Source organism: Amblyomma mixtum, chromosome 10 (assembly GCF_055824585.1).
Source record: "Amblyomma mixtum isolate Tamu chromosome 10, ASM5582458v1, whole genome shotgun sequence".
NCBI lineage: Eukaryota > Metazoa > Arthropoda > Arachnida > Ixodida > Ixodidae > Amblyomma > Amblyomma mixtum.
Genome location: NC_143021.1, coordinates 37,811,777 through 37,838,411, shown reverse-complemented (window position 1 = coordinate 37,838,411; position 26,635 = coordinate 37,811,777). Strand labels below are relative to the sequence as shown.

Here is a 26,635-nt window from a genome sequence, read left to right as displayed (position 1 = left end):
GCTTATGATCCTGTCTTTTGCTTGGTCCGTGGCATGACTAGCCACCCTTCCGACCGGGCCTAAAAGTTCCTGACGCTGTGCAGAAGGTGCGAGGCTGAACTTTGGTCCTTTTTATGAGACCAGCCCCACCTCTTCTGACACCAGCTCTACTCCTCCTAGCACGGTCACCCGTCGAGGGCCTTCAACAGAGGGCTCTTTTGAACGATTAGGCAGGTTCGAAAGCGCATGTTGCCAAAGGAACTCGGTAGAATTCGCTGCCAGCCGCTTGAGCTCCTGAAGGTACCTATTTTCTTTCACAGGTTCTTTACCTAGTACAACAAGGAGACGAAGCCAGTTTTGAAACATTCGGGCTTGCCGCCAATACTCAGACTTGAGTATTCGGCAAACACGCCCGACATGTCCGCAGGCTGGCTCCGAAACACCAAAGAGAGAGTGGACTTCCAAGGGAACCAGTTTCCTTTTCAAGCAGTAGGAAACGACCCGGGACTGGCATGTAGACACGGCGATGAGGTTGACACACAATGGCTGGTTTGGTGCGAGAGCATCGAGACAGTAAAGGGCCCATTGTAGAAGAAATATGCTCAAGAAGAACTCTAGTTTGGGCTAGTTGGTTCATGATCCAGGAGGAAAATGGCGCAAAAAAACGAGGACAAAAGAGAGGCAAACACGACAGGACCAGCGCCAACTTGCATCGGAATTTTATTTCGTGCCAAACCCGCCTTTATGCAAGCTGCATTTTGCCTTGCATTTTTGTTGACCTGCCTCAGTTTCTGTTCTACAGTATTCACGAGCATGCAATAAAAAATAAAAACACGCAATAAAAATCCACTCGATATCGTACGACAACCTTGTTGTATCGGCGTGTGCCGCCGATGAATGAGAAGCGGCCGCGCCTGCCGAGCAACCAGTACATCAACTTCCTTTATTCAAGGATACGCATGTTTTTATACACAGGCGACACTAGTCCTCCTAGCAGCGGTGATCGTCAAATCAAAACCAAATATACAGCAAACCTTAAGCTTACGATTGCATCAGCCAGTAAGCAACCAGGGACCTTTATGCAGGGGCATAAAGGTAAGACCACAGCTGCATGCTTTACTGCATGCTACCTAGATTTATGAAGAGCTTTGTGTGACATTCTGAAAGTAAGTGCCCTTTGTTAGCATTACAATGTCATGATGCTGAAAGACTTCTTCATCCGTGGCTCCTTGGCTGTCCACCACGCAACACTGTGCCAAACCAGCCAGTGAGAGTTTGTAGTACAACATTGTTTAGGCAGTCAGGTAAGGATATCCTCCCAATGGTGGAGAAAGTCACATGACTTCCTTCACACTTTTGTGCCAGTGTATTGTAAGGTGTGCTGCCGTCTGGGTGCAACGTTTGTTGCGTATTTATCTTTTTCTTTTTGTATTTATCCCCCCCCCCCCCCGTGTAGGGTAGCAAACTGATTATTCTTCCGGTTAACCTCCCTGCCTGCTGCCGCGGTGGCTCAGCGGTTATGGTGCTCGGCTGCTGACCCAAAAGACGCGGGTTCGATCCCGGCCGCGGCGGCTAGAATTTCTTTGGAGGAGAAATTCTAGAGGCCCGTGTACTGTACTGTCAGTGCACGTTAAAGAACCCCAGGTGGTCGAAATTTCCGGAGCCCTCCACTACGGCATCTCTCATAGCCTCAGTCGCTTTGGGACGTTAAACACCACAAAACCAAACCAAACCTCCCTGCCTTTCCTCTTCTTCCTCCTCTTTTTGTGTGGTTGTGACTGACGCCCAGCTGTAGAAGCAACTTTTTGTTGCAGGTCCATCATAAGTCGCCAAACATTTCACTATCATGCGCAAACACTACCCCCATGCAGCATTTCCTTGGCAGCACCATGTGATGAGTACCGTGCTGCCTGTTGCAAGGCTGCACGAGACGAGATGGAGGCAGTGAGGCTCGTCCCATCTGCTCTGTGGTACTTGCGTAGGGGATGCACATTACATGACTGTGCTTCTTCAAGAAAGGGTGTTGTAGGTGTTTCCCTGTCTGGGTGCAGTGGGGCCATTTGGTCCACCAGCACACTGACGACCATGCTGCTCTATGGGGCTGGGTTGTGTGCGCAGCTGTGTGGTTCCGGCCGAGCTTCCTGTGGACCTGCGCACCAAGCTGGTGCTGTGCCTGGTGCGGCTGGGGGGCCGCCACCTGGTGCCTGGGCTGGTGGACCAGCTGCGGTCCACCGAGGACCCCGAGCAGGCGGGCGACCTGTTCCTGGATGTGGCCGAGGCCTTCCTGGATGAGGGCTGCCCCCAGGAGGCCCTGCCCCTGCTCCACGACCTGGTTGCCACCCGCAACTACGCACTGGTCAGTCAGGGCTCTTCTTCCAAAGGGTGTCCTCCACCCGAGCGCAACCTCAAAGGAGAACAGCATTGCTGATTTCCCTCAACTACAGGATTGGAACCACTGCGTGATTGCGGTTCAGATATTGTTGTCAGGGTTCTGTTGTAGAACAGAGCTCTTGGGTTGTAAAAGTTGCGTGGATGCTGGTGAGAGGCAAATGCCAGCATCACAGAGATGGGAAGCTTGCACGCTGGGCAGTGGAGTGCTGGCAGGACCATGACAGCACACTTGTTATTTGGCCTCTAATTGTGAAGAATCTATTTGTGTAAATCTGTGTAATAAATGCGCCTTCCCTGTGGCGAAGCAAGCATAGCAGAGGGCAGCAGCAAGTTGGGTGGCCTTATCAGATGAGCAAGTTTGTGGGGATAGGGTGGCTTCCACAGGACTAGGTTATTTGAAGAGACATGGGAGAGGCCTTTGTCCTACAGTGGGGCTCCTCAGGCTGATAGTGATGGTGTGTGGGGCACTGACCAGGGGACCCTGTCACCTTTGAGGTGTGACGTGAACAAGACAGTGAGGGAAGGGCAGAGTAAAATAAAGGTTTTTCCCCCGAGTGATCCGCAGTGCATTTTTGACCGATTCTTAATTTCGATGAAGTAAACTGCAGATTTTACGGACTTCATTAAAACAAGGCTTAACTGTGCATGCTTTCTGTCTACTCCTTAAGAGCAAGCAGAGTTGCTCTGAGAAAATAGTGCAGTGGGAAGGTGACATCATATTGTTCTCGCTTTTCGCCTGTACACACAATTGAGCATCTATATTTGTAGCTAAATTAGCACATGGTCACTAGAATTTCAAAGCACGAAAGGGGCAGCTTTAGCGGTTAACACTCATGCGACGTTGAGATTTCTACCTTGTTTTCTGCATAAGCTACAGGACGATTGCTGGGTCTAGCTTACTTCTGGCACTGAGTGCAAAAAACTGCACTTCTAGTTGCATCACTCAGCTGTTCTGCTGGTCTCCAACTTGGATGTTATTGGTTTTCTTAATTATTCCCAAAGCGCATTCACACCAGACTGCGATTTCTTCCTTGTCTTTGGAATACTTAACACTGTATTTACTCGTGTGATGGACCCATCTTTTTCCAGAAGAGTTGACATCAGTTTGGAAGGGGGGGTAATTATGCGGGCAAAACAAGTTTTGTCAGATTTTTTTCCAAGAGTCGAAATTTGACATCATACTTTTGCCTGCCTGCCTATGCGTCCATCCATCACCAACAAAACAGACATGGCAGTAATTAAATTACTGTGTGAAATTACTGATTTAATTTTTTTCTGGTAATTTTTAATCTAATGAATTACTTTTTGGAAGTAATTTCGTGGTAAAAGTAATTAATTACTTGCAAAATTAGTTTCAATAAAATGTGTTGCACATGATGTGTGAAACGGAGTACTTGAGGAAAAGCGGGACAATTTCGGTCTTGTTAAAATTTCCTGAAAGTCTGTAAAAATTCCCTTTTCGCCATATTTTACTCCCCAAATCCACTGAAAAAAGGGGAAGTTTCACGAACGGAATGTCACTTCTTGAACTGTCTTATTGATAGCACCTCTTAGAGCACATGAGGGATTTGCTTTGTGTGCAGTGTGTGATGTGTGTCAACAACAACAACAACAACATGAGATACAGAGCTCCTCGCCAGCTATGCCGATGCCTTTGTCGTGTGCCTAATGAACCTTTTCAATGCATGCTGCGGCTTCTTAGCCATGGCCAAGCATCAGTAGAGAGGCAAGCAAACAGCGATGGAGAACTCGGCGGAAATATCTGCGAATGCGCGGAGAAGGCTTCTGTGCATGTTTGAAGGTAGTGGCATGGCCTCTACATGAAAAGCCGCAAAAAGGAAGTAGCAAGGAGGGTGAGACAACAGGCTGCAGCTTGAGAAGTTGCGCGAGAAAAAGGCGTGTTCAGGTCTCCCATGGTACTAGCCTCTCCAAGGATGCTGCAGTTACATAGCTCTCTTGGTTGACTGCCAGGGAAGTAGAGATGGTGGCCTTGTGCTAAGCAAAAGTCCTAATCTGTGTGATCCAATATGACTTGCTGCCCTCCGTTTAATCGGTCACCACAGGTTCTGTACGAACCCTGGTGGCGTGTATGGTCAGCCCACGCATCCATGTTTCTACTGCATTGATCACGCAGCTCTTCAAACATTGTAGTTTTTGATTTCTTTGACTAAGCAATGTTCTCTTGCTCTGCCAACCTTGTGGGAGCAGAACAGTGTGTTAATTGAGGTATTTCTGTGACCTTTCGTCTCCTTGGTAACCACAGAAAGCATTTGTTCATGTAGCATTTTGAAAAGTAGCTCAAGCCCATGTGGGTTGAAAAACATAAGAAGGCGTCACAAGCATTGGACGCTTAATAAAGCTGACAGTGTCCCACTTGTACACTGATTGTCGACATTTCTGCTCTCAGCCGTGCTCTTGGTGTGGATGCTGGACAAATTGCCTCAGCTCCAGCTTGCACCAGCAGTTCAGTGGGGGTCCAGGTCCAGGCACTTCCTCTGCGGTCAGATGGCCCCAGCAGTATTTGTAGGACTGCTGTTGCTCGATGCCATGTTTGCACCGTGCAAAAAAAGAATCGGTGAGGGTCGCAGGATTGTTCTGTGCCACTTGGAGCAAGGTGCAGCCTTAGTCATCTGGTTGAGCTTGTCTGCTCAGACTCTTGTGCAGATGGGGCCGTGTTTTATATTTCTGTCATAACTGTCCAGTACCCTTATTATTTTATTTATACAATACTGCAGGCCATAAAGGACCAAGCAGGAGCGGGATGGAACATACAGCAGGGTTCAGTGCAAGCGATGAAGTAAATGCGGAGAATGAAACAAGTCACAACAATTAGGGTTAATGATGAAGCAGTTGTTCAGTCGCGGAAAGAACATTTTCGGATACAAACACATGAGGGGGTAGATTGTTCCATTCTGCTATAGTCCGAGGAAAGAAGGAGTATTTAAAGTTGCTGGTGCGGGCAAACGCAGGCGATAATGGTAAGGCCTCGTTACTCTGGTTGTTGAAGGTTGCATATACATTGAAGGTCAAAACGGAACTGAGAATGGTAGAGTTTAAAGAGGAATTTGATTCTTGCTAGCTTTCTCCAGTACTGTAAGAGTTTGATTTTGTTTATTCTCATTAATTCAGATGGGGAGTCATGTCGACAGTACCGGTTAGATATGAAGCTAACTGCTGATCTTTGATTCCGTTCCAGTTTGCTAATGTCTTTTTTAGTGAAAGGGTCCCAAACCTCGCATGCGTACTGTAATCTAGATTTGATCAGTGTGCTGTAGGCCATGATTTTGTTCACAGCGCGACAAGAACGGGAAAGACGAAAGAGTGACACTGACTATCAACTAGTTTTTATTGAAGAACAAAAGGCATACAAATATCAAAACACTTATCAGGAACACAGAAGTTATCTGGAAGGCACTTGCGAGTTTAGATGCCTCAATTCCCTCTCTCAGATAAGGCAATGGAAGGGCTGCTGATGCACAAAGTGCCTTTCTGGTGAATATGAAAGGCCTCCATTCCGCCTTGCTGCTGTAGGCCAGAAGCTTCACATTTGGGTCTCTGTCCTAATTGACGGAGTTTGCGGTGCGCAGATATTGTCAACCAGCTTAAATCGTTATTTAAAACAGTCAGTTTGAGTTGCTTGATAGTGTACTGGTGAGACTTTTTGTTTGTGATACGCATGAAAACAGTTTTATCTGGATTCAGCTTCATATCCCAGTTAGCAACAGCCTTCGGACTTTCATTAAGCGCAGCCTGACCATTACTATTTCTAACAGCCTTGAAGAGCGAGCAGTCGCTTTCATGTATGACGGAGGGGACACCAGAAGGGCTGCATCCTCTCAGTGCCCCCTGTCTTGGCCACTTGGTGCAGGCGGCCGTGTGGCTGCGCTATGGCGAGTGCCTCCAGCAGCTGGGGCGCCTCTCGGAGGCCACCCGGGCGTACGAGCGCACGTGTGAGCTGGCCCCCGGCCACGCCCAGGCACGCCTCGCCCTGTGCCAGCTGCTGCTCGCCCAGGGGCTGACGGACCGGGCCATCGCCTGCCTCGAACCGACCACCGCTGGCACAGAGGAGGACGCAGCAGCTGTGAGTAGCTGCAGTGGGGGGGATCGAATCTCGGGCGGCTGAGAAGAGACGAGGCAGTGCAGCAGGAAGTTGCGTGTAGCCCCGGTGTTAACCAGGTGGGAGGTAATAGAAGGAGGCTGATGGCCAGGGCCACCACTCGGTTTCTTGAAGTGACGCAAACATGTACTTACAAATCGCCACACTGGGCATTAGTGTGCGGGGAGTATGCAAAGTGAAAGGCAAAAGCACTGTGAACAGATGTAGATTCATTCAAAGGACCGAGCATCAGTGCAGCTGAAAACAGTAACAAACACTTGGGAAGTGCTGTACAAGTCATGAAAAGGTTAAAATATATATATAAAGCGAAATACTAATGCAAAAACTCTCTGTGATAAGGAGAGCAGTCAATAGCTTATGGTGCATGGCACAATGATGCATCAGTTAGTCCTCGTAAGTGTGTTTTAAGAGCGGCTGGAAAGCTGTTGTCATCTAATGAAACTATTGCATTTGGGAGGCTGTTCAATTCGCTTATTGTGCGTGGGAAAAAAAGCTGATTTAAAGACAGATGTCCAACCGGCAATTTCGCGTGTTTTACGGCTAGCATCTCTTCTACGGGAAATGTATGTGAAAGATGCAAGGTCACTGGTAAAGGCCGATTTTTTTGTTCATAATGTCGTTTAAGAAGATTAATCTGGAGAAGGTGCGACGGAGCTGTAGGGAATCCCATCCTTTTTTTAGCGCACTGACACTGCTGTGACAATCATAAGTGTTTAAAAATGGAACATGATGCATGATTCTGTATCCCTTCTAGTTTCTCAATGAGGATTTTAGTTGCTGGATCCCACACTACCGTCACGTATTCTGAAATTGAACGCACGTTTGGGATATACAGAACTTCTTTCTTGTCACTTGGTGCATTATGAAAATTTCTTTTAATGAAGATAAGTACGCAACCAGCCTTCATTGCTATGTAATTGGCATGCTTGTTCCAGCTTAAATTATGGGAAAAATAAACGCCTAGGTATTTAACATCCTGATATGTGGCTATTTGATGACTATTTAAAAAGTAACTATTCGAGATGTTTATCTTTTTTTCGGCTAAAATGAATATGCCAGCATTTTTTAGGATTTAGTCATATTCCATTTACAGCACCATGCTATGATCCGGTTAAGACCTGTTTGTAGAGTGTCTGTATCTTCTTCATTTTCTATCTTTCGATATAAGCACGCAGTCATGTGCATATATAATCTAATTTTAGAAGTTATACCCAAGCCGATATCATTTATAAAAATTAAGAAAAAAAGTGGTCCTAGCACAAACCCCTGCAGTACGCCAGATATGTAACCGGTACACAGTGTGACTCTACGCCATTGATGACGACTTTTTGACCGCGGTGGTCGTGGAGGTAGTCGTTTACCCAGTGTAAGATGTTGTAAGGCACACCTAGGCAGGAAAGCTTAAACAGCAGCAAAGATTGGGACACCGTGTCAAAAGCCTTCTGAAAGTGCAGCTGTGCGCAGTCAGCCTGTTTACCACAATCAAAAAAGAAAAAAAATGTCATGTGAAAATTGAACAATGTTGAAAATTGACAAAAAAATTGGTGATCCTGCAAATGACGCAATATAGAAGAGTAAAGATCTAAAGACGTGCAACACACACAATACTGGCCTGTAGTTCTCAACTTCATCGAGGACCATTTTTGTGTGCTGGGACAATGTTTCATTCGTCACTTGAAGGCAGTGGGACACTAAACAGGACAGCAAGAAATGTGGCTGTAACGGGGGCACACATTTTAAGCACATGACATGGAAGGTTGTCAGTACCAGTGGCTGAAATAGCTTGTAACTAGAGTTTTTAGGACACCTTCGTAAGAAATAATTATGTCTGACATACTATCAAGGCAATAGGGGGTCGACCCGGCTGTGCTTAATCGGTAGGTACAGAAAACATGGATCTAAAATAATTATTCAAGTTATTAGCTTTTTCTGTATAGTCAGAAATTAGACCTTCAGGAGACAAGGTCGGAGGAATGGGGCTGTCTTCTTTGCCAGTGGATTTTACATATTTCCATATTTCTTTTGGATTGCGTTTCAGCTGGTGACTTAGCAAGGCATTGAAGGCATCCTTGGCGTATTTTATCTTTGGTGTGATTGTTCTTGCTAACTCATCTAATTGGCTGTATGTTTCATCATCCTTTGTGCTAATGTACTGTCGGAAAAGGCAGCCTCTTTGATTCAGCTGGTGTTTTATTTCAGGAGTGAACCATGGTTTGTTATGCCTTTGTCTACACAATAAGAATTTTGATGGCACTTCTTTGTCGATCAGAGAAAGTAGTTTGTTCCTAAACAGCACCCATGGCTCATTAATATCACAAGTATTAGAGTTGTCTAGAAACTCTTTGTAGAAAACCACAAGGCAGTAGGTAATTAAACCATAATTACCTTTCTCAAAAAAGAACACTTTACGTGCCAAGGCTTTAATCGGTGACCAGTGCCAGCAGGAAATTTGTGCCAATACAGTGTCATGGTCACTAATACCAGGTAAGACGGATCCCACCAGCCTATCAGAGTTTGAGAATATCGGGTCTAGTGTGGAAACGCTGTCACTGCATCGTCTTGTAGGAAAGTTCACAAACTGGTAAAGGCCGTTGGCGGTGATCATGTCTCTAAATTCTTTTGAGAGGGCGCAGCGAGAGGACAAAACAGTGGACCTGTGCACCGAATGCACGGAAGGCATATTACAATCACCGCCAAGTATATAATCTGTCATGTGACTTTGGAGGGCACGAGAGGGAAATACCGCATTTACTCGCATATAGGTCGACCTCTATCCATTGGGCTCGCCGAGAAATAAAAAAAATTATTCGAATATAAGTCGACCCATGTCTTTTGAAAAACATGCACGTACGACGTAGGACAAGCACACACTTCATCTGACTTTAATCTCTGCAAAGCGAGCAAATACACAGAAACCTAGGCATGCGCAGAAAGAAACCTGAGGTGCAATCAAGAGAGCCGTTCAAGATATGAAATCTCAGCTTTAAAAAGGTTCACAGATGTATCGCTGACACAACTTTGTCCTCTTTTTATTATGTGGTATGCCCCCAAAACCTCCTGTGCTTTACTATCGCCGCTTCTGCCCAGAACGCCAAAATATACTGCTTCCTAAGCTGTCTACCGCGATAAGACCACAGAACTGAGCGAAAGAGCAATGCGGGTACACACAGCATATTGGAAGATATCTATAATGATTGCACAGCTACCATAGTTCTCCATAAAGTCAGCAAGGAAATTCCGATAAGGAAAGGTGTCAGGCAGGGAGACACGATCTCACCAATGCTATTCACCGCGTGTTTACAGGAGGTATTCCGGGGCCTGAAATGGGAACAGTTGGGGATAAGAGTTAATTGAGAATACCTGAGTAATCTGCGATTTGCTGATGACATTGCCTTGCTAAGCCACTCAGGACATGAACTGCAAAGCACGATCAATGAGTTAGACAGGCAGAGCAGAACGGTGGGGCTAAAAATTAACATGCAGCGAACCAGAGTAATATTCATCACTCTAGCAAGGGAACAGCAGTCCGCAGTTCGTAGTGAGGTGCTGGAAGTAGTAAGAGAATGCAGCAGGGCAGAATGGTGGGCCTGTTGGTAAGGCATGTCAAGGGAGAAAACCAGCCAAAAAAACGAAAACACAAGAACAGAACGACACAGGACAACGGCTGTAAAAGAATACGTCTACTTAGGGCAGGTAGTGACAGCTGATCCAGATCATGAGAGGGAAATAACTAGAAGAATAAGAATGGGGTGGAGCACTTATGGCAGGTTCTCTCAGATAATGAATGGCAGTTTACCAATACCCCTCACGAGAAAAGTATACAACAGCTGTATCTTACCGGTACTCACCTATGGGGCAGAAACATGGAGGCTAACAAAGAGGGTTCAGTTTAAGTTAAGGACAACGCAGCGAGCTATGGAAAGAAAAATGATAGGTGTAACGTTAAGAGATCGGAAGAGGGTGGAGTAGGTGAGGAAACAAACGCAAGTTAATGACATCCTAGTCGAAATCAAGAGGAAGAAATGGGCTTGGGCAAGGCATGTAATTGAAGGCAAGATAACCGCTGGTCCTTAAAGGGATACTGAACCAAACTTTTGGAGCTGCTCTTTTACATGTAAACAAGAGCTTGACTGCGAAAATTGATAAATCCGACGAGCATTTTAGCGAAAAAGGCGGATAATACGTTTTTTTTTCGCGATTTATTGCCGTATCGTTGCACCTGGCGGCCGCCTGTGGCAGCTGCGACTAGACATCATTACACCCATGCGCCCACCGTTCTCGCAAAAGCACGATTGCTATTGCTACTCACGGCTTTTCCAGTTTTTAGTTTTGCGTCGGCCGCTTGTCGTCCGTCTGTCATCTGCTCACGGCGTACACAGATATGTCAAGACGTTAATCGATGCTGTCTACGTGCCATAACCGTATGCGCGCTTACAATACACTAAATGCAGCTATTTTTTCCGGGCCTTACGCCATTTCTAACATTCTCACTTTTAAAACAGAGGCGCGATTATGTTTAGACTAGTGGCGCCATCCAGTAGTTAGGAGGGGAACCATTGTTGTCAACAAACCGACACCCCTCAAGCCTAAAGGGGGCAGAATCGTTGCTCTAAATAAAAAATAGAGCAAATTTATTACTCATACGTTTCCTTATTGGCAACAGGAGACGAAGCGAAAGCCCATTTAGGGCCACTGAAGAAGGCAGTTACAACAACGAATCCAGTCCGAAGCGAGGCTTCATGCATCGAAGTGCGCCGCGGGAAACCCAGGGGGGTGCCATGACGTCACACTGTTCGCCTTGCGCCGGCAGGGAGGGCTTGGTGTGCTCGAGAAACATCGAAAATAAAACCATCCGCTGAAAAATATGCGCAGTGATGATTAGATTTCGGTGTAATCACATTCTGAGAATCTATTTTCATTGTTTTTGCTCAATTTTAAGATTTTGCTTCAGTATCCCTTTAAGGGTAACAGAGTGGATTCCAAGAGAAGGCAAACGTAGCAGGGGGTGGCAGAAAGTTAGGTTGGTGGACGAGGTTCAGAAGTTTGTGGGAATACGGTGGCCACAACTGCCGAAGGACAGTGTTGATTGGAATGACATGGGAGACGCCTTTGCCCTGCAGTGGGCGTAGTCAGAATGTTGATGATGATTATTATTATTATTATTATTATTATTATTATTATTATTATTATTATTATTATTATTATTATTATTATTATTATTGGAACACTTGGGAGTCATTTATCAACTGAAAGGAAAATGCCACCACCACGCCTGTCTCAATCTCGCCTGTAAACCGTAAAAGCCAAGGGGGGGGGACTTCACTGTTTTTTACTGTTTCATCAAGCCACGACTCGGTGCCGATTAAAATGTGAGGCTTGAAAGAAAGGGTGAGACTGGTGAGTGCATCATTTTTGTTTGCAGTGCTGCGACATTTAATCAGTAGAATGTTTAGAAAATGCCACCCCCACGCCTGTCTCAATCTCGCCTGTAAACCGTAAAAGCCAAGGGGGGGGGGACTTCACTGTTTTTTACTGTTTCATCAAGCCACGACTCGGTGCTGATTAAAATGTGAGGCTTGAAAGAAAGGGTGAGACTGGTGAGTGCATCATTTTTGTTTGCAGTGCTGCGACATTTAATCAGTAGAATGTTTAGAAAATGCCACCCCCACGCCTGTCTCAATCTCGCCTGTAAACCGTAAAAGCCAAGGGGGGGGGGACTTCACTGTTTTTTACTGTTTCATCAAGCCACGACTCAGTGCCGATTAAAATGTGAGGCTTGAAAGAAAGGATGAGGCTGGCGAGTGCATCATTTTTATTTGCAATGCTGCGACAGTTAATCAGTAGAATGTTTAGGTAAGTGTGCCAAGGGGCGGAGTGATAAGCCGCACAACGTGTGGTTTCATCTTTTCGGACTATCTTGCCACCATATAGTTTATCTTTTAGCTTCAGTGACAATGTCTTTGTAAGAGTCGTAAACATAACATCGGCCATCCATTATGAGCTTGTTGAAGCGCACTTTGAATGACAAAAATTTTGTTGTCCAAGCATAACGTACGCGCGGCCGAAAGGTGTCCGCATACTCCTCTGCTTTCAGCTTAGATCGTGCGGCAAGAACAGCCTCCTTGCCCTTAACTGTGACGGGGCTCTTCTGATCAGCTTCGAAGCAACCAATTCCAGGCGCTCGTTGTATCTCAGCCCCATCTGTTTCCACGCCCATAGTTTCAGTACACAGGGAAACAACAGCCTCTTGTGACTGTGTCCAGGTTTCAGTCTGAGAATCAGGTAGTCCTAAGAACAAGAGGTTATTTCTTCGTAGTCTATTTTCCGTGTCGTCAGCGGCAGCACTGAGCATAGCGATGTCTTTTTGGGCCCATGATAAGTACGTACAGTAATTGTGATCTGATGTTAGGGTCTGGTTAATACCTATCTAAATCTGCAACTTTTTGTGATCCGGTGACTCATGGGTAAAGGCTAGACCCATCTCTTGTCGTTTAAAAACCATTAGCACCTCTTCTTTGGAAGCAGTGTGTGTGTCACGTGAGGTTGGTGTTTGAAAATAACCAAATAATAGTCCACACATCTACACACTTTGAGAGTTATTTTGTCGTCCAAAAAGGGGCTTGATCCAGCAGCAGTTCTGGCCAGAGAGAAAGAGGCTCTGTGTACAGCCTTGCCTGTGTCACCAAAGCAAAGAAATTTCAGTATGTTATAGGAACAAAATCAGTGCAGTCAAGATGAGAATGTGCGCCAACACACAACTAAGTAGTAACTGCTTGCCCAAGTTGGAATGCACAGCAGAAAGGTCTGAACCACACAGAAAACACATTCTGATTCAGTTTTCATTTTGTTTGACAGGGCAGGGGAAAGAGGGTATCGTGCATATGACAGAAGCCAGCAGTCACCGAAATCAAGGAGCATAGGGGATTTTTTTTAATCTGTGGGCAATTAATAAAGTAATTGTTTTCAGGATAACTGATTAGAAAGCAGAAGAAAAAACACCGACATGCCGTCAGTGGGATCCGCACCCACGACCTCCAAATTTTGTGTCTGGTTCTCTACCAACCGAGCTGTGGCAATGGTCTTGTGCTTTCAGGCGTAGTTGTACGTACTGCAATCTAACCTTGAGAGTAGTATTCACCCTCATCCATGGCAGCGGACATAGTACGTCCTACATTACTGCGGGTAGGAACGGTGAGGGCAGAAGCTGTGCGATAGCCCTCTTAAGGGCCTCAAGAGTGCCAGAATTGAGGCTGTTGAGCAGACAACGGAATGTTAGTTGGGCCTCGCCACGGTGCCAGGTCGTTTGCACTTGCAGCATGTGTTGAAGTGGTCAGATATAAGCTGAGAATTAGAGTTGCAGGCTTGTTTTTTTGAGTGGTTGGTTCGCACATTGACCATTGTAACCAATGCACATCATTGGGAGCATGATGGAAATTCGTCAGTGACGTGCAGCAAAAAGGCATATCAGTCAAACTGGATAACATGCCATTGAACGAGTGAGGACTAAGAAATGCCTTATCAAATGTTTAGCTTATGTCTAGGGGCTGGACATTTTGGTTTAAACCGAAACAAACCGATGAAAGTGTGCTGAATTGAGTTTTTGAAATTCAATTCTAACCAATAAAGGTCATTATTCTTGGCATAAATAAATTTGAATTAGGTAGCTGGCTGTTGAATGCGAATTACATTCAGTCAGAGCTGAAATTAAGTAGGCAGGAAGCCAGGGTCATGATGGTGTTAAGCAACGCAGTCGAGTAATTTGAGGTGACGCCTGTAACAACCTGGAAGCAGCACATCCTTGCCTCCTATCAGCACGTGCTGTGAGTCGGCTAAGCAGGTTAACCGAATGCATGCTGACACAAAACGTGCACGGGCGTCACGAAAGAACTACGTTCTGGCTGCCGCGACAATTGGGCGGCAGTTCCATCGCTGCCACCAACACGCAGACCACCTGATATCTCTCCTTTGTGCTCTACCTAGCGCAGCAACCCAACATTAAGATGTCAGCCAAGTTCTTGGAAGTAAACTTCCACTCGCGTTTTTGTCTGTCGCATTTAACTTGAGTTTCTCTTTTAATTATTACGGCTATTTCGTCTACAAGCACAGCTCCCTGCCACGTGCATGCTAATCACTGGTAAATAAATTGTTCAGGATGACAAGAACGCCGAGATAGACTTTTTGGCCACACATGAGGGCTGCGCTAAATCTCCTAAAAATTTAGTAATTTATTCTTGGAAAAACAAACTGAAGCGTAGATTCTGAAATAAAAAGTGAATTTTCAACCAACGAAGTGGTGTCTTCCCCAGCAGCAGCAGCCGGACGCGGCCTCTGTGCTGCTGCGTCGGGCGCAGCTGCTGCGCCAGTCGGGGCGGCGGGAGGCCTTCATCGAGTCGGCCCTGCTCCTGCACCAGGCCCACTGCCCACCCGTCCAGACGCCCGCCGAGTACGCCGGTGAGCACACCTGGCCCATTTTTGGTGTGATTTGAAATAATAAACTTGATTGGCCTTTAACATTTTATATTTTAGGAAAACTGGTCTTGTACGCAGTAATTCCGGCGGGCCATTATATTGCTCAAATATCCTTAACACTTTTTTTTCGAGGCTAATTAATCTTGTGTAGTTGTGACTTGTAGTGGCACCCCAGACTAAAGCACAGTAGGAAAGCTTGGAATAAAAGAGCGAGTAATGAAGAACAGTCCCTAACCACTGAGGGATGAGTGGGCAACCAATTGTTTTACTAGGGTCAGCTATGAGGCTGTTGACATGAGAATTCCATGATAAGCTTTCCTCAAACCTCACACCTAAAAATTTTTGGGTTTTGACTCGAGCTATTCCTTTGCCATCAAACAGAATATCTATGGCAGAATTCCTAGGCTTGTTTAGTGGTGCAAACAATATGTATTTGGTTTTCTCAATGTTCAAGCATAATTTATTTGTGTTTAACCAAGTTGACAGGTGGAGCAGATAGTTATTGACAGCATGTTCAATTTCCGGGAGTGAGTGGCTAGAGAAAAAGACATTGGTATCATCTGCATACATGATTAGTTTTGGGGTATCAGGAATAGAGCATAAATCATTTATGTATGTTATGAACAGCAAGGGCCCGAGAATAGATCCCTGTGGAACGCCTCTTTTAACTGGCAGAACTGGAGACGTATACTATTTATTAAAACTGACATATTGATAGCGGTTTGACAGATAGCTTTTTATTAATTCTAGTGGTATTCCGCGGATCCCATACCTATTCAGTTTAACTAGGAGGACATCGTGACACACAGAATCAAATGCTTTGAGTAGATTTAGGAATAGTCCAAGCGTATATATTGTTTGAGCAACACTTGTTGTTGGGCTAGTTGGTAATACATACTTCTGAAGGAACCAGCGCACAAAACACAACGGACAAGAAAAAGGTGGTACACGACGGACAGGAGCGCTGAACTTACAACTTTATTTCGGAAGTAAAGATGCAACGTATATATACAGCCATGTCAGGGAGGCGTGTCACACAGGGAAAGCAAGAACAAGTGAAATCTACAAGGTCATGATGAGACAAGCGGCACAAGCAAACCAAAAACCTTAACTAATATAACATGTGAAGGTGACCAGTTTCAATGGAGGCAAGAAAAACAACAGGGAAAAAAACAAGGGAAAAACGCCAGACCTCGTGAAGATGAAAATTGATACTGATAACAAAAACCGATAAAAACAAAAAGGCAAAAGCCAATAAAAGCGATAAAAGCAATAAAGTTAACAGGGCAATGGAAATGACAAAGATAAAATGCCAACAAGTAACACGGCAAAAAATACTAACAGCTAAAATTAAGAAAACATCGCGGAAAAAACTAACAGCTAAAAGGTAAAACCCACAGAAACAAAAGGTTAAGTCTTGTGTAAACAAATAGCGGAATAAAGTTGGCGGGAAAAAGACGGTTGCATAAGGTGGGAAGTTAAAATGCTAGTGCCTCGAATTTTGTGCCAGATAGGCGAGTTCTTTCTCAGATAGCGACACTGAAGGCTGGCTAATGCACTTTTCTTTTAACGACGCTATCGTGATTGCCTCAACTATTTCACGGGGCCTCGTGTTTCTGATTGTGGCTATTACCCGAGTTTTTTCGAAGTGTGGCAAACATCCTGTTTCTACATCTTTGCAATCCCGACAATGAATACCAATGTGACGGCACTTTTGAACATTTGCGTTGTAATCATGTTCTTTTAGTCTTTCATTTAAACAACGCCCTGTCTGTCCAATATACTGCTTCCCACAGGACAGGGGGATGGAATAGACAACTGAATCGGTACACTGCACAAAATTCTTCTGGTGCCTGATATTGCATGTACTCTCTTTTTTTACGAGTTTCATTGACCTTTCTGCAAAGCTGGGAAAGTCGCTTTGGGGCACTAAAGACGACTTCAACTCCAACACGTTTCCCAATTTTCTTAATGTTGTGCGAAATGCGATGCAAGTAGGGCATAACAGAGACTTTCTTTCTATTGGTGTTGTCAGTCGGGGCAGTCGAATCGGGTCGTTTTGATTTTTTAAGCATTGCTTCAGCGACTGAGGCTAAAAGCTTAGTGGGGTAGCCAGCATTTTCTAATCTAATTGTTTGCGCTAAAAAACTACTCTCAATTTGGTGTTCACACGATTTTACCAGCGCATTTCTAAAGATTCCTTGAACTACATTCCTTTTAACCAACTTAGAGTGGGCTGAGTCAAAAGGAAGTACCGGCTTCTGGCCCCTTGGCTCATAAGCCGGTACTTCCTTTTGACTCAGCCCACTCTAAGTTGGTTAAAAGGAATGTAGTTCAAGGAATCTTTAGAAATGCGCTGGTAAAATCGTGTGAACACCAAATTGAGAGTAGTTTTTTAGCGCAAACAATTAGATTAGAAAATGCTGGCTACCCCACTAAGCTTTTAGCCTCAGTCGCTGAAGCAATGCTTAAAAAATCAAAACGACCCGATTCGACTGCCCCGACTGACAACACCAATAGAAAGAAAGTCTCTGTTATGCCCTACTTGCATCGCATTTCGCACAACATTAAGAAAATTGGGAAACGTGTTGGAGTTGAAGTCGTCTTTAGTGCCCCAAAGCGACTTTCCCAGCTTTGCAGAAAGGTCAATGAAACTCGTAAAAAAAGAGAGTACATGCAATATCAGGCACCAGAAGAATTTTGTGCAGTGTACCGATTCAGTTGTCTATTCCATCCCCCTGTCCTGTGGGAAGCAGTATATTGGACAGACAGGGCGTTGTTTAAATGAAAGACTAAAAGAACATGATTACAACGCAAATGTTCAAAAGTGCCGTCACATTGGTATTCATTGTCGGGATTGCAAAGATGTAGAAACAGGATGTTTGCCACACTTCGAAAAAACTCGGGTAATAGCCACAATCAGAAACACGAGGCCCCGTGAAATAGTTGAGGCAATCACGATAGCGTCGTTAAAAGAAAAGTGCTTTAGCCAGCCTTCAGTGTCGCTATCTGAGAAAGAACTCGCCTATCTGGCACAAAATTCGAGGCACTAGCATTTTAACTTCCCACCTTATGCAACCGTCTTTTTCCCGCCAACTTTATTCCGCTATTTGTTTACACAAGACTTAACCTTATGTTTCTGTGGGTTTTACCTTTTAGCTGTTAGTTTTTTCCGCGATGTTTTCTTAATTTTAGCTGTTAGTATTTTTTGCCGTGTTACTTGTTGGCATTTTATCTTTCTCATTTCCATTGCCCTGTTAACTTTATTGCTTTTATCGCTTTTATTGGCTTTTGCCTTTTTGTTTTTATCGGTTTTTGTTATCAGTATCAATTTTCATCTTCACGAGGTCTGGCGTTTTTCCCTTGTTTTTTTCCCTGTTGTTTTTCTTGCCTCCATTGAAACTGGTCACCTTCACATGTTATATTAGTTAAGGTTTTTGGTTTGCTTGTGCCGCTTGTCTCATCATGACCTTGTAGATTTCACTTGTTCTTGCTTTCCCTGTGTGACACGCCTCCCTGACATGGCTGTATATATACGTTGCATCTTTACTTCCGAAATAAAGTTGTAAGTTCAGCGCTCCTGTCCGTCGTGTACCACCTTTTTCTTGTCCGTTGTTGTGTTTTGTGCGCTGGTTCCTTCAGAAGTATATATTGTCTTTGTTCAAAATTTGTTATTATCTCATTCTTTATGCTAAGCAGGGCTGATTCTGTAGATTTGTTTTTTTGAAACACATACTGCATGCATCGAGTGGAACAGACGACGACACGTCGCGTGTCACTTGCTGGGCAAAAGTGAGCCCTCGCGTTTATTCAGCTCTGGTTTTATACACGATGTGAACATGCGGTAACGCCCTTATCACATGGGGGCGTATCTTGCCATGAACACAGAGCGCGCTGCATGCTGAGCAGATTAGATACAGATTACGATACATCCCCCTTCGTAAAGAGAGAAAAAAAAAACAAAGGACAAGGAGCGCTTTTAGCTCGGGAGAACAAAAAGGAAGTTAAATAAAGAATCACTGCACATCAAAAACAGCAAAGATCAGAGCACTGAATACAGTCACGGCACTTGTTGAAAGTTCGCGTCATACATTAAGCGCCGAGGTGGCCTGCGTTGTCTTGTGGTCCTTCTTGGAGCAGCTGCTTGTTGCGGAACTGTCGGCACAATGCTCGCCGTGCTGTTTGGACTTTGCGCCGCCTCTGGGTCGTGTTGTGTGCTGGCAGGGGCAGCGTATTCTTCAAAATCACCTTCGTCGTCGTGAGGAGGATCCCTAAGGCGAAAAGATTCTCTAGTTGGTAGCAGATGCTCGCGGTTGCGTCGCAAGAGTTGCCCGTCTTCCGTCATGACTACGTATGACCTTGGTTGACCAGACGACCGAAGAACCCGAGCCTTTCTTCTCCATGATGAGCCGTCTTTTATTCTGACCGTTTCGCCGTTGTTGAGTGGTGCGAGTGGCCCTCTTGAGTAGTCTTTTTGCTGGCGTTTGTCAACCCGCCGGCTTTGTCCGACCTGAACGGCTGGTAGAGTTGTTCGCAGCGAGCGTCCCTGCAATATTTCGGCTGGTGACCAGCCGCATTCCAGTGGAGTTGACCTGTAAGCGAGAAGGCCAAGCCAAAAGTCTTGTTTAGCTTCAGTTGTTTTCTTCAAGATTCTCTTGACTACTTGTACCCCCTTCTCGGCGAGTCCGTTGGAGCGGGGAAAATACGGGCTTGAGGTCACGTGTTTGAAATCGTACACTTTTGAGAACATGGCAAATTCTCTACTGGAAAACTGAGGCCCGTTATCAGTGCATACCTCGACAGGTATGCCATATCTGGAAAATATGGCACTTGCTGCATCTACAGTACTTTTTGCTGAAGTGTCTACGAGCTGTTGGACTTCGGGAAAATTGGATAGGGCATCATAAATACACAAGTATGACCGACCTGCGTGGCAAAAAATGTCCATGCCGACGCGGTACCATGGTTGGTCTGGAACGGGACGCATAATCAAAGGCTCTTGCGGCAACTTGTAAGCGTACGTTTTACATACAGAACATGCCTGTACAAACGTCTCGATATCAGTGTTCATTCCTGGCCAGAACACCAGGCGCCGTGCCCTTTCTTTGCACTTGTTAATTCCCATGTGGCCTTGATGAATTCTTGCCAACATATCGCGCCTCATACTTGCCGGAATGATAATCTTACAGCCTTTCAATAGAACCCCTTTTACTTCCTATAGCTCAGCGGCAAAAGGCTTGAGCGGTCCTTCAATTGGTTGCCCGTTCTCCAGGTGCTCTAGCACAGCGGCGAGCTGCGTGTCCTTCAGTGTCTCGGAAGCCAGTTCTTTCCACGTGGTTTCGCTGACAAGAGAATCGACCACACTTACTGCGTGCACTTCGACGTCGTCGTCGTTGTCTGCGTTATCTGCTGCGCCCTTAACAGAAGCCCTGGACAGCATGTCCGCCAACAGAAGCTGTTTTCCTGGAACATAATGCATGGAAATGTCATAGCGTAGCAGACGCAAAAAAAATCGCTGCAGTCTTGGCGGCATGTCACCGATCGCCTTCTGCGAAATGGAGATCAACGGACGATGGTCAGTCTCAACGACAACCTTCCGCCCATACATGAAATGGTGAAATTTTTCGCAGCCGAAAACTATGGCCATTGCTTCCTTTTCAATTTGTGAATAGCGTTGCTGCGTATCTGTAAGCACTCTGGAGGCGTAAGCAACCGGTTTCCATGCACCTTTGTGATACTGCAGCAAGGCAGCACCGATTCCGTTTTGTGACGCATCGCATGATAACCTGGTTTCTTTTTCAGGGTCAAAAACTGATAACAAGGGCTGCTTGCTAAGGCTGTCGCACAGCGCTCTCCACTCTTTTTCGTGATTTGCCGACCATTCGAAAACAGTGTCTTTTTTTAGCAAGCTTCTGAGAAGCGTTGTCCTTTCTGCTAGTGCTGGCAAAAACTTTCCGAAATAATTCACGACACCCAGCATGCGTTGAACGGCTAGTTTATCATTAGGGGGTGGCATCTGCAACATGCACTCGACATGGGATGCATTTGGACGGATTCCTTCTTCGTTTATCACGTCGCCCAGGAATTCAATTCGTTGAACGCCAAACTCGCACTTTGCTGGATTGAACGTAAGGCCCACACGTTCTGCGCTTCTAGTGCTGATCTGAGACGTTGGTCATGCTCTTGTTGGGAATTGCCCCACACAAGTATGTCATCGACATACACTCTAACGCCAGGAAGCGCGTCAAAAATTTCACTTAGGGTTTGCTGAAATACTTCCGACGCTGATGATATTCCGAAAGGCAGTCGCAAAAATCGATAGCGGCCGAAGGGTGTCGCAAAAGTACATATCCTAGACGTCTCGTCATCTAAGGGAATTTGGTGAAACCCTGCGTTTGCATCTAGGCGAGAGAATACTCTTGCGCCGGCCAGCTCGGCCTCTATGTCTTCCCGCCTCGGCATCGCGTAATGCTCGCGCTTGAGGCACTCATTTATTTTCCTGGGGTCCATGCAGACTCGCAGCTTCCCGTCTTTCTTTCGTACGATAACAAGGGGACTCACCCAGTCTGTTGGCTCAGTGACTTTTGCAATTATTCCGGCTTGTTCCATACGTGACAACTCGTCCCGAAGTGGCTCCTCTAAAGCCAGTGGTACTCGACGAGGTCTCTGAACCACTGGCGTGGCGTCCTTGCGAAGCACCATGTGGTACACTCATTTGACGCAGCCGGTGCCAGTGAAAAGGTGACGAAAGCTGGCAACCACTTCTTCAGAGCTGTTTTGCGACACGCTGTTTACGCGTGAAATCAGTCCCAGGCGTTCACTCGCCTCAAGTCCTAGGATTGCTTGGCGCCCCTTTCGTGCCACGAAAAAGCTCAGCATGGCAATGCAACCATTTAAAGAGACTTCGGCCCGCATGAGGCCAATGTGTTTGATTACATCTCCGCCGTAGGAGCGTAAAATCGCACTGCTGGGGTACAGGGGCGGCTGTGGGTTCATTTTGGCGCATAATCCATAAGGCAACAAATTTGCCTGCGATCCAGTGTCAACCTTTAACTGAACTGCCATGTTCTTGATTTGGACTTCCACCGTCCAGTCATGCTTGCTGGACACGTTCCTTGTGGATACCTCGAGAATCTCGAAATCGTCTTGGCCGCTTTTTAACTCACCAACGACTGCCGTCGCTTTACAACATCTGGCAAAGTGGTTTTTCCGCTGACATCTACGGCACGTTTTCCCAAAAGCAGGGCACCTTCTTGGGGAGTGTTTTCCGCCGCAGTTTCGGCAGTCATAACGTGTCTGTTCTCGGCTTTCGCGGCTCGTGCTAGTCCTGCTGATAGGATGCACTTGGTGTTCCTGGTTCCACATTTCCTTGTGAGTTGCTGATGCTTCAGCTGCTTTACAGGCTTGTTCTGCTTTCTGCAGGGTCAAGTTGTTGTCCCTGAGGAGTTTTTCACGTACCGTGTCGTCATTTATCCCGAACACAATTTGGTCCCTCACCATCGATTCCGCCAAAGCGCCAAAGTTGCAAGCACGTGCTTGATTCTTCAGGTCTCGTAAGAAATGCTCCACTGGTTCGCCAGCAGCTTGGATTCTTCTCCTGAATATGTACCGCTCGTGAACCTCATTGGTCTGTGCAATGCAATACTCATCAAATTTTTTCACCACTGTGGCATAGTCGTCGTTCTTCTCGCCTTCTGCAAACGTGAAGGTGTTAAAGACTTCAATGGCCTCTGCGCCCGCGACGCTCAAAAGCAACGCTGTCTTCTTGGACTCAGTCCGAGGCTTTTCTGCGACCTCTGACGCCGTGAGGAAAATTTCAAACCTTTGTTTGAAGAGCTGCCAGTTCTTGCGAAGGTCGCCTGTTGTAAGGAGCGGCTCCGGTGCTTGGAGGAAATCCATTTTCCGCCACAGGGTCGCTGGTCTTCACGCGTCGTGCAGGAAGTGCATTGCCATACTAACCACTTCTGTCACCATGCATCGAGTGGAACAGACGACGACACGTCGCGTGTCACTTGCTGGGCAAAAGTGAGCCCTCGCGTTTATTCAGCACTGGTTTTATACACGATGTGAACATGCGGGTAACGCCCTTATCACATGGGGGCGTATCTTGCCATGAACACAGAGCGCGCTGCATGCTGAGCAGATTAGATACAGATTACGATACACTGCATATGACTGATTACATGATATTTATCGAAAAAGTTTTGTATCCTGGCGTTGATTGCATTTTCAAAAAGTTTTGACAGGATTGGCAAGACTGAAATTGGTCGATAGTTAGTCAAAGCATAGCTGTTCCCACCCTTAAAAATTGGATGTACGCGTGCTACCTTTAATCGATCTGGAAACACACCAATCTCGAACATACAATTAATGATATGAGCCAGAGGAATAGATATTAAATCAGCTACATATTTTATCGGTCCACATGAAATGCCGTCATAGCCAGCAGCTGTATTGTTTTTTAGAGTATTAATTATTCCTTTCATTTCAGGTGGCGTCACGGGAGTTAACATGATTGATTTGATTTGATTTGATTTATTTGTTTCCTTTCTGATACAGAAAGAGGAGCAAGAGCAAAAGGCGGAACGCCTGACGATGGCTCTTGCCCCGCACACAGTCTGCCACAAACAGTCATTTAACATAGTTTTACACGAAAAGTTCCACACCAAGGTCTTCGGGGGGAAATAAGAAAAAGTCATAGGGAAAAAAAGGGTAAATAAATTATGCGAAAAAAAAAAAAATCGCGTGTGTAGCAAACAATAGACCGCACATGCCAACACAGAATACTTAGTACAAAGAAGCACAAGCAAGTACACAATTCTGAAACATGGTTGTTGCAAGTTTAGCAACATGATAGCAAAATCATAATAGCAACACACAACAGCCAGCAAGGTTCAAAACGATAATGCACTCCCAGAAAATAAAACTATGGACAGAAACATCGCAGATTAATTGAATTCTAAGTTATTTTCGAGCAGCAGAGCTTTAAGCGTGTTCTTAGAGACATTAGCACTCAGATCTGTTAATTCTTGTACAGTTGAACCTCGATATAACGAAGTCCTACTTGCAGCCGAAAATTTCGTTACATCGCGAATTTCATTACGTCGAGGTTCCCATGTTTCAGCTGTCAAAATAAAGTATAACTGGTTCAGGAACACTGCTTGTTGATGGGAACGTGTAAATCACTTATTGAGGAAATACGCAAGAAAATCGAGTAATAGTATCGCTAACAAGGGCACCGGATGTTTTTTTCTACATCAGGAGCATAATGAGTGATAGCAAACACCGCGACGGCATCATTTTTCTCCGTGTGCGCATAGCAAAAGAACGAGTGCAGCGCCTAGTACTGAAAGCCGCCACAAGATGTCGCTACTGGTATCATCATCATCAGCATTGAACATTTGCAGCCGGGGACGCATCAGAGAAAAATAAAGAAAAATGTTCGCATCGCTCACGCCGGCGCGGTGGGATTGTGCTCGCGGCGCTCCGACGTAGCGCGAGCGCGCGTGCGCGCGCGGCACGGCGACGTCACGTCCGCGAAACAGCGGCGCCCGATCGCCAGCGTGTTCGGCGGCTACCGGCGCGCTCTGACGGCGCCCGGCGCGGAATGCAGCCGGCTGCATTTCGCGCGGGCCGCGCCGAGAGCGCGCCGAAGCCGCCCACCCAGAATGCACCGCGCGCGCCTCCCACGCCACGCCTCCCCTCTACCCCCTTCGCCACTCGCCTCCTCTGCCAGGGCACGTTTTTTTTTGTTAGGAGAAGGTAAGTGACGCCAACCAAGTAAAATACAGGAAAAACACGACGTTTCGGGACCGGCTCGGCCCCTTCTTCACGGTGTGACTACGGGCGAGCGCAGCTTGGCTTTTTAAGCCCCTGTGTGGAGGACCTGCGGGTCAATGGCCGCAGCCCATGGACGTAGGATGAGGGGAGAGTCCCCAGGGAACGATTAACATTCTCTCGTGTTTGCTGTATGTGCCACGACTCGAGTAGAAGCCTCCTGCGTGGGTTAGCTTCCGTTTCCAATACAATGGTGCTGTCGAAGTCAATTGGGTGGTCACACCCTTCACAGTGTTCGGCCACGGCGCTGCGTTGACGATTCATGTGACGGACGTCCGCTTTGTGTTGGTTCATCCTTTCCGCGAAGTTCTTCGTTTCCCCTATGTACGACGCCGGGCAGACGGAACACGGAATTTTGTACACGACGCCCTGGGCCTTTTCTCTGGGCTGCCGGTTTTTTGGGCGGGGGAGAAGGCGACCGATAGTGCTGGTCGGTTTGTGCGTTGTCAGCACCCCTTCTTTTCCGAGAATGCGACCGAGCGTCTCGCTCACGCCTCTCACGTAGGGGATGCAAACACGTTTCCGCTTCTGGCATGCGTCTGAGGAAATAATAGACCGGATTTTGTTTTGCCTTTCTTGCTTCCTGATAATGCGCCGGATGAATGAGCTTGGGTAGCCGTTCTTTTGGAGGTCAGAAATGACTCGGTTCTTCTCCTTCCTTTTATCTTCACTTGAGGAACATATGGAGTCGGCTCTCTTCAGTAATGACGTCACGACAGATGCTTTGTGCGGGATGGGATGGTTCGAATCGAACCATCCGTTCGATGGTTCCATCCGCCGCTCACCCGTTTTAAAGGTACGACCACACTAGCTCCACGAGTTTGTCAACACTGAAGACTTTTTTTTGTTGTTGTCTACGAGGACATCGCACGCAAAAAAAAAAAAAAAAAAACGAACGGACACTGCAAGAAAATTCCGGTTTGCGCTTTCACGTTCAGAGTCTACAGCTCGCCAGTGGCGTCATGGCGCGGCGCGTCTTGAAACTTCCATGCCGCGGGCTTTGTATGCGCACGCCAGATGGCGTGGCGGTACGTTCTCGCACACTGCCGGCAAAATTGGCGCGTAAAAGGGCAAATACAAACTGCGTTTCGTCTCGGCTAAACTTTTAGCTCTCATTCGATTGTCAAGGTAGCTCCTGGCACATGCATGCGATGCGCACGGACTTCGTTACATCGAAAGTGCGGAGCAAAATTACTTCGTTAAATCGCGAAAAAAAATACATGGTTTTCAATGGGGAAGTGATTGGGAAATGAAAAAAATGCGTTACATCGCGAATTTCGTTACATTGAGGTTCGTTACATCGAGGTTCGACTGTATTTTGTTCAGAAGGTTAGCTTTTTGATATTCAATAAGTTGTCGCCCATAATTCGTCCTTACTTTGGGTGGCCGTAATGTTTCCCTACGAAGTGAGTATGCAGGAGCTGCACTAGAGTTTCGTACACTGTAAAGCTTCGCTTTTTTTATGTACTGAAATAATTTGAAATAATAAACTTGATTGGCCTTTAACATTTTATATTTCAGAAAAAGCGGTCTCGTACGCAGTAATTCCGGTGGGCCGTGATATTGCTCAAACATTCTTAACACTTTTTTTGCAGGCTAATTAATCTTGTGTAGTTACGACTTGTAGTGGTACCCCAGACTAAAGCACAGTAGGAAAGCTTGGAATAAAAGAGTGAGTAATAAAGAACAGTCCGTAACCATTGAGGGATGAGTGGGAAAATCTTAAAGAAGCAGCCAATTGTTTTACTAAGGTCAGCTATGAGGCTGTTGACATGAGAATTCCATGATAAGCTTTCCTCAAACCACATACCTAAAAATTTCTGGGCTTTGACTTGAGCTATT

The 26,635-nt window shown here is 46.0% G+C and overlaps 1 protein-coding gene across 7 annotated transcripts in view; it reads left to right on the top strand.

Annotated features, from left to right (window-relative positions):
• LOC149325603 (general transcription factor 3C polypeptide 3-like) overlaps positions 1–26,635 on the top strand; it is a 135,508-nt gene that overhangs the window by 17,619 nt on the left and 91,254 nt on the right. For 6 of the 7 annotated variants that reach the window (XR_016286461.1, XM_089564021.1, XM_089564022.1 and 3 more), the window contains 3 exons: positions 2,098–2,335; positions 6,239–6,451; positions 14,794–14,938. Coding sequence is in view for 6 of the 7 variants with exons in the window: in XM_089564021.1 (XP_089420147.1) it covers positions 2,098–2,335; positions 6,239–6,451; positions 14,794–14,938 (596 nt within the window). In the remaining variant the exon portion in view is untranslated. The remainder of the gene's footprint in view (positions 1–2,097; positions 2,336–6,238; positions 6,452–14,793; positions 14,939–26,635) is intronic. The other variant, XM_089564019.1, reaches the window with a different exon arrangement.